At 39.3% G+C, this 8,830-nt stretch overlaps 1 protein-coding gene across 2 annotated transcripts in view; it reads left to right on the top strand.

The window, feature by feature from the left end:
• Positions 1–8,830, top strand: part of lsr (lipolysis stimulated lipoprotein receptor) — a 34,546-nt gene that overhangs the window by 1,562 nt on the left and 24,154 nt on the right. Inside the window, exons 2-4 of one of the 2 annotated variants that reach the window (XM_049582882.1) lie at positions 555–884; positions 6,758–6,877; positions 7,197–7,253. In XM_049582882.1, coding sequence (XP_049438839.1) covers positions 555–884; positions 6,758–6,877; positions 7,197–7,253 — 507 coding nt within the window. The remainder of the gene's footprint in view (positions 1–554; positions 885–6,757; positions 6,878–7,196; positions 7,254–8,830) is intronic. The other variant, XM_049582884.1, reaches the window with a different exon arrangement.

Below are 8,830 nucleotides of genomic sequence, written 5' to 3'. Positions count from 1 at the left end.
TACAGTGAGTCTGTTTCACTAAAAAACTCCGCTAATGTGGCTATGAGAAGTTAATGCTGAAAATGCCATCGAGAAACCACACTTACTCCACATTTTGTGACGCTGTGTTTTATGGTTTATAAGGGCCTTTATGTTTTAACATCAGCAATACTGGGAAAGAAGCTGGTGAGAAAGGAATCTAGTGAAATCAGAGCAGATGATGTCACTGCTGTTAACAAGTTAAAAACCTCTTATAAACCATGTGTGGCAGGAAATGAAGCCTGGTTTAGATTATTTTCCTCTATTCTCAGGGCATGCAAGTTTGCATAGCTGTCATTCTCAACTCGGCTGTGATGGTCAGGCTGACAGAAAGAGCCTGTCTGAGGTGACTCATCATGCCTACTTTAAGTGATACTAGCAGTTGAGACATACTGTTTGTCACTAACCGCACCCTAGGGGTATTGTGGTGTAATTAGAAACCTTTAACCAATACGAGAAAATGTGAGCAACATTCGATAGTAATCATCATCTTCCTCTCAATGTCATCAATTTAATTCTCTAATATTTCTGTCTAGAGTCCACCATGGCTATCTCGGTCCAGTGCCCCACCAAGAGGTACATTGTCATCCTCTTCCAGCCAGTCACCCTCAACTGTAACTACCAGACAACTGCCACCCAGCCTCCTGTTGTCACCTGGAGGTACAAATCGTATTGCCGGGATCCCATCCAGGCTGCATTAAATCCCAGCAGCGCAGAGAATATTTTATCTCAGGGCAACCCCAACTATGACCCCAACATCGAGTGCGCCGACTCCCAGAGGACGGTGCGCATAGTGGCCTCCAAGCAAGGCAATGCTGTCACCCTCGGCACCGAATACCAGGGTCGCAAGATCAGCATCCTAAACAGTAAGTTGAAACTTGAACACCTTGAAATCGCATTCAGATGTACAGTAATAACAGGGTATGATTTTCTTTATATACTTAACAGGTAAATAAATATATTAAATGTAAAAAAAAAAAAAAAAATCTTGTAAACGTAGGTGTTAATATAACATCAAAGCTGCAAAGATTAGTCGATCAACAGAAAATTATTTGGCAACTGTTTTGATGAATCAAAGAATTGTTTAAGTCAGTTTTAAAGCAAAAAGGCCAAATATTTCATGACTGTAGTTTCTGAATGTGACATCATAGTAAATTGAATATCTTTGAGTGTTTACTGTTGGTTGAATACAGCAAAACATTTAAGGAGACCACCTCAGGCTCTATGAAATTGTGACACAAATTAATTTAAAAAGCTTAAAGCGTTATGATGATATTTTACACATACTATTGAGCAAAAATTCATGGTAAATGTGCTTTTTTTCTTCGTACCCAGTATGTCAAAGATAGTGAATGATTTCACGTTTACTCCGTTAGTAACTGTATGTGTAAATTGGGTATACACTAGTCTCACTACGTCAGAGCTTTGTATGAGTGTCCACTCTCATATCTGTGTAGATCTGCTTCTCAAACTGAGATAGCTTGAATGTGGCCTCATGGGACAGAAAGGATCGACGTTAGTGTGGAAACCATATGTGAATCTGACTCTTCCAGAAATTAAGATTCAACCTCTAGATTTACATTCACATCAATTTTTAAAGAACTGAAAGTACTCCCTGCATAGTGGTTCTTCTCTCCTTGGTGCCAGCTGGTGCAGGGCAAACCCACAGACTGAAGTGTTGTCAAAAAATAATTTATTGATACATATTGATTCTGAATATTTGAAACAGTTTAAATTCTCAATTTATCTTTTAATAATAACTTTAATCTTCATGCCATCAATGTCAATTTTCCCTGTGGAATAAAACAGCAATAATTTTTCAATGGAGACATAGACTAAGAAAACTAATGGACGGAGCCATTGTAACGTCAACCATTGGTTTGTGGACTGGATTTGGTGTTTTTCGTTGTTGGTAGCTTTTTTTTTTTCTTTTTTCTTTTTTTACCAGAAATGACCAAATTTGGACGAGAGGGTTGATCTGACTAAGATCCTAAGGTGACGCCTCACAGACAGCCTGTCACTCATAGCAGTTATGCCCGTAATTTCTAGGGCTGTAGTCCACCAAAGAAAATCTTGGTCGACTAAAGTCGCACATAATCTTCAACTAACTGATTAGTCGTGGGAAAAAAAAAATCTGCACATTAATTTTACTTCTGCGGTGGTGTGTCTGTCACTCTGTAGTTACACCTTCAAAATACTAGTCGGCGGTGGAGGACTGTCTATGGTTAAATGCTGTAAAGTTTAGTTCAAATCAAACTTTATTTATATAACGTTAGTTGATTCAAAACACACATTAAATATGGCTTAATAAAGACAATTTCAAACACAAGTACGCAAACTGGCTTCAATATAAATTACAGTATTCACAGACAAACACTTGTCTTTATCTGGACACATTTCCCCCACCAATACAACATGCTAACGTTATTAGCACAAGTCTGTGGCGTTTTACATTGTATAAATTAGCCTAGTGTCTAGCGATCTTCTCCTCTTCTTATATAAAACCAGGGACAACAGCAGCATCTAACACAGGTAACGGTACACAGTTGGGCTCCATTACAACTCACAACATTCACTGACAAAACGACTGTCTTATCCTAAACATGCTAACGTTATTAGCGCCAGCCTATGTCATTTTACATTGTATACATTAGCCTAGCGAAGAGCGGAGATTTCCTCTGCTCATACGAAGCCAGGATAAATCCCGACGTATAAATCCCTGAAGGATAAATCACACACAAGACTGAAAATGCTATTTTAGTGGAGGCTTTACTGTCTTCACAACTTATTGTTTCTTATCTGTGAAATACAAGTAAATACAAGCTTCGTTTCCACTGAGGGAAATGGTTTCAGCTTACAGAAACTGACAGGAGGTCTACGTCACCACGACGCTGAGCGTGAGGGTGGGCGAGTTCAACTTTCTGTCAACAATGGGGGTGTTTTGAAAACACCCCCATTTTCACAGGTAACTTAGCCTGTCCTCCCACGCAGGAAATAATGGATTAATCCTGGAAAGCTATTGATGTGGCACTTTTCTCCTTATGAAAGTAACACGGCGATTATTCGACTAATGAGAATTTGGTCAGACGAGAGCATAGCGGCCAAATAATCGACTAGTCGACCAGGAGACTACAGCCCTAGTAATTTCACAAAACTTTGAGCCTTAATAATATTTTAACAGGTGGTTTGTGTAAAAATTCACCCCCCATGCAGTTGTCATGAATGGGGAAATTTGCTATATATTTTTCTAACCAGGCAAATGTTAATTTCTGCTGTTATTTCCCTGGTGTAGGTGAACGTAGACATAACATGCAGTTTGACTCCCCACTCTTCCCATTCTGAATAAAGTACAAAAAAGTACAAAATAATGTACATAAATTTGGACATTTTAACATGGGCGTATATTTTGATGACTCACTTTTGGTGCCAGCCTCAAGTGGCCATTCAAGGAACTGCAGCTTTTGGCATTTTTAATTTTTCAGCCTTAGAGGTTGCTGCTCAGGTAAACCTCAGTAAACCATGATAAAAATCAAAGTTCAAGCACACACCAGGATACCAGGAGTGACACTATTTTATCGACAGATTACATAAAACATCAAGGTTTATTTATCACATGGTCATATTTTCAGTAAGTGCAGTTAAGTGCGGGGGTGGCACACGAGAGAGGAACATAAAAAGAGGAGCTAGTGGTTTTATGACCGGCCTTTTCATGCTCATGTTCCTGTAAGCTACACACTACACACTACACACGCCACACACGCTGCAGGGTTGTTATTCAGTAATGGACTCCTGCCTCGTACCCACTTGGAAGGTGGACAGTTGAGAAAATAATTTATTTAGATGACAGAAATACTTTGATACTGTGGAGAAAATCATCATCATAACTTTAGAGTGTTTCAAAGTCCAGTCTTTACTGGGCTGAAGCAAGGGGAAAAAACAGTAACAATACCAATAAAACCAGATAAAATGATGGAATTAATACGTATGCAATATCACACAAAAGATAAAGAGACAATGACACATGGACAAGTATTTGCTAAGTACAGTTGTAAGAAAAGGTAATGCATTAGCTGAGTGCAGACAGTGACTCAAACAATGACTTGATAGGGAGTTTACAACTCAGTGACGTAGCTGGAGGTCACATATGCCGAAACCTGAAAATAAGCAACAGAAGAAAGTATCAGTATATTACTTAAACAAACAAAAAAAAAAGCTTGTACTGTATCAACTGATTAGGGTGAAACTGCCATATCTGTCGTCTTTGGTCCAGAATGAATAGTCCCCTGTGAGTCAGCCTGCTGTGGTCTGGTTTTCATAATGGAGTGTACATTGTAGGGGGTCATACTTTCCAGTGGAGCTTCATACTGAAACTCTTCAGTCTGTATTTTACACAGCCTCTCAAGCAGTGTGTGCGTGCAACACACAAGCACGCACACACACGACTGTGCAATGCTTTAAAGTTATCCTGACAGTCTTTATCTACTGTGTGCACGTTTATTAACAAACACCTATTTCTTTTGTCTGTTAATGATTGACTGGAACAACCTGACAACAGACATGACTGTTTCAAGTTTACTTATAAAAATGAGGGAAACTAAATGCCAGTAAAACAAAATGTGTGTTCCTTAACCAGAACTTAGCTCAAATCGCCCTTTGCCTCAAGATCTCCTCACTTGATGAGTCTGAACTGGAAATGGTCAAATCTTATAAGGGCGCTTTCAGACCTTGATTTCATTCCTGCACAAAGAAGCTGCTTGGTCAGAATTTCCTTGCGGAAAAAATCCAGGAAGAAAACAAAACATTTAAGAAGAGTACACTTGCAAGATAAATGTGACACTTTCTAATGTCACAATGGAGGGACAACTATGCAGGTTGATTTTTAGCGCTGCTCATCGTGGACTATATTGCCGTCATTGTTCATTTTAGTCAAACCATACAGTTTGAAAACAAGGTGCGGCTCCAACTAGAAAACAATGTGTTGATGCACTGGATGTGCTGAATGTGCATATTAAGGCAGTACAGGAGGAGGTGCACATTAATAATCCTCCAGGACTGTAACATGCTCATGTTTAACCCAAACAATGCGTCATGTGACTGCAGTTGGATTGAGGTCGGAACACGTTCTCACCACAAACGAACCGCACCAGAGTTTGTTTATAACCACACTGAGACCACCTCTTCAAGAAGGTCTCGTTCGGGTTGTTTTGGTGAACATCCGATTGCGATTGCTGTGCTCACACCTGCCCAAACAAACCACGCTTGGAGAGCAAATGAACTTGAGTTTGATTTAACTGAACCAGGTTTGAAAGCACTCTAAATGCCTGGGTATCTGGCTCCACAATTCACTCTCCTTTCAAACACACATAACATTGCTCATACATTGCTCTTTAATGTTAGAGCAAGAATTGGTTTCCTGTAGCATCATAAAGTATCTTTCACCCACTCTGCAAAGCAGACCTTGGTTAATATGATAATTCTCCCAGTGCTGGATTATGGCAACTTAATTAACTGGTAAATGTCATTGGGTTCGTCATCTGTGCCCCTTCCAAAACTCATCACTGTAACCTGTACTCTCTTGTGAACTGGCCACCACTGCATGCCAAGCAACAGATCCACTGGTTTCAGATCATTTATAAGAACTACCATTTGCAAAACCCCTCCGTATCTTCAAGTATAAACACAATTTATGCTTTAACACATTCATTCATATAGTCATTTCAAAAGCCCACATCTCTTTTGGCTTTCACTTGTTCCGGTTTGCAGCTTCAAGTGACTGGAATAAGGTGCGAAAGATGTTAAAACTCCACACCTTCATGCTGTTTCCCCTTCTTCAAAAAATCACTACAAGCAGTAGTTTCTGATCAGCAATTATGTCAACCTTTAGTAATGACTCAGGAACAGAGATGATTTTAGTCCCTGTTGAGTCAGCCTGCCAGTTTAACTAAGTTAACCCTTTGTAGAGATTGTTGGATTTTCCCCAAGCTGAATAAATACCACACATTTCAAACTCAGCCATGCCTTGCTTGCTCAGTGTTGTTGTGATTAACAAGATGAAAACTTTAGACTGCTATGTTCAAACCTCACATGTAGGGTGTTTTTAAGATTATGTCACTGCTTTGTAGTTGACTCACTGTTGCAGCTGATGTGATCCAAACATTTGCAATAACAATTAACTCCAGAGCGTTGTAAAGTCCAAAAGTCAAAATTTATTGGAAAAAAAGATTCACAACATGATTATATCTTACAAAATATTCTGCTTCAGCCCATGTTTGTTCCCCTTAGCCTTTAAAAACAGTAATTTCACAAGCAGAGATCTGGCAGTACCATAAATTAGACCGATCCATTTTGTGTAAGTATTGCAGCATACTGATTTTTGATTTAGTTCTGGGAAAATGGTGGAGTGATAATTTTATTAATGTGGAAGGTGTGCTGTCATGCTGAGTTGATCGGGTTTAAAGGTATAGTTGACCAATTAAATTGCCTGGTTGGATCTGCTTGATGTCTTGCACGGATTTGCCTCCTGTTGCTGCCTCTTGGCCATTGTGATTGAATTAATCAGATAAGTAAATAAAGTAAACTTAGAATTCACCTGTACGCCCCTTAAACTTCCCAAATGTGTGTGGACAAAAAAAAAAAGAGTCATTAGGATCTGTACATCATTAACCATTTTCAGTTTATTAAAATGAAGGCAACCTGAGAAAAAATGAGTGTACCCATCTGGCTCTGTTGTTTCTTTCAGACGCAGACCTGAATATAGCGCAGACGGCGTGGGGTGACAGCGGTGTCTACGTCTGCTCTGTGATCTCTTCCCAGGACCTTTCAGGAAATGGCGAAGACTACACAGAGCTAATTGTACTGGGTGGGTTGCATTCATTTGCGTATGTGGTCACGCATATACACACAACTCGTTTCTTCTTTTTCTTGTCATGTTTCCTTTTTTTCTTCACTTTCCTCCTCCCACTCACACACATATGATTACACATAAGGTTTTTAAAATAATGAAGAGCTCCAAATAAAGTTGGCCTGACGTAACAAGTGGCTGAATGAAGTAGTGTGTGGGCAGATGTACAGTCAACAGGGTGGATACTTGCCACCAGTGTTTGGAGGCATTCAATGTAGGCAGTAGAATTAGACCGATACCACTTTCAAGTAATTGTGGCTTTATCTTTCTTTCACAGAGAGAAAGTCAAATACTACTGACCTCCTGCCTGGCATTGACTTACTGGTTATGGAAGGTAGTACAAGCCCCTTAATATAGCTCGCTCATGTTTTTAACCCATAGTAGAAGTGTTTGAGTGAGGGTTAAGTTTAGCTGTAAAGGAGATGGGACTGGCAAACATTTCTCACACAACACCTAGGCTGTACTGAGTGTGTATTCAGGTTTTATTTTGTTTTGTTGTGGTAACAGTTTGAAAGAGGTAGTCCTTACACATGCAATAGATTTTCTGGCCAAGATCACACTTTAAGCGCATAACTACTGACAAAATACCACTATGACTCATCTTGAGAACAGGCCTCTAAATACAAACATCCTGTTGGTGGTAAAAATGTTGAGTGCTTGTGTTCACCTAAATCGCTACCTTTCTCTAGCTTACACTCCCTCCTTATCTGCCTCTGTTTTTTTCTTTCTTTACTATGGCTCAGCTCCCATGTGTGACTTTCTGTAGTCTGTGGTGCAACAAAAGGGCATTCAGGGTTATGCTATGTCCTTATCAGTGCACACAACCAAATAATGCTTTTTAAACTCCAACAAACCAGGTAGTTGAATCATTTAAACTGACTCTCTCCCCTCTCTTTGCTGTTTTTGTCTCCTTGCTAAGTGGCATGTGCTGCCTGAACTGACATGCAGAGTGAAATCATGCCCCTGGTACATGGATGAACCGGCTTTACCGGTTTGACAGAACCTTGAAAGACACCCAAATTACCACTGTAGCTAACATGCTTCATTGATCTGAACACTCAATAACAGAAATGAAATCTGAAACTTGTTTGCACTTGTAAACAAACAGCAGGATGACCTATGATTAGGCTGCCCAAACTTCTGCTACTCTCTGTTTGACTGGTTTCCAGAGATGCATTTGTATGCAACTACCTGGAGATTTACTGTTTTATGGAGAAATGCAACCAAAACTTAAGTGATTTATTAAATTATATATCTACTTATACTCAGTACTGGGTTACTTTTGAAATTTAAGTGGTTAAGAGGTTGCCACTTAACACCTGCCTGTGTCTAATTTACATTTCCTACAGACTGTTTTGAAGTTTAATTCCTTTCAGACTGAGACACTTTTTATATAAAGGGGTGTGATTTCAAGGAAAAGGGGTTCAGGTATGTCAGCAGTGTTGGGGAGGTTACTTTTGAAATGCATTAGGTTACAGATCACTAGTAGCCTTGCTAAACATGTAATAAATAATGCAACAATTTTAATTACTTCATCAAAGTAATGTGACTTATTACTTGTGATACTTTGATTACATTTGTAACAGATGTTTTACACCGGGCAACAAAGCTTAAAGATGTCTGGAAATAGGCCAAAAGAAGACACTCCTGCATGGTGAAAAGATGCAAAGCTAAAGAATTAATGTCATTCTCCAAAAATAAACTTTGAACTGAGAAGAGTTTATTTGGATGCCTTTTGAACACCTTTGTAATCACCAACACCTTGAGTAGTAACTGTGATTTAATTACATTTTTAATAACATTTTTTTTTTTTTCATGTAATTTAATTACGTGTAACTAGTCACTCCCCTACACTGCTGCAGTGTGCTGCAGACTAATGCATCTGTAGCGCAGGGCTGCAAACTGACTCAA

This window comes from Epinephelus fuscoguttatus, linkage group LG8, assembly GCF_011397635.1.
Source record: "Epinephelus fuscoguttatus linkage group LG8, E.fuscoguttatus.final_Chr_v1".
NCBI lineage: Eukaryota > Metazoa > Chordata > Actinopteri > Perciformes > Serranidae > Epinephelus > Epinephelus fuscoguttatus.
The sequence above is the reverse complement of the archived record's forward strand: the minus strand, read 5'-3'. Positions and strand labels throughout refer to the sequence as shown.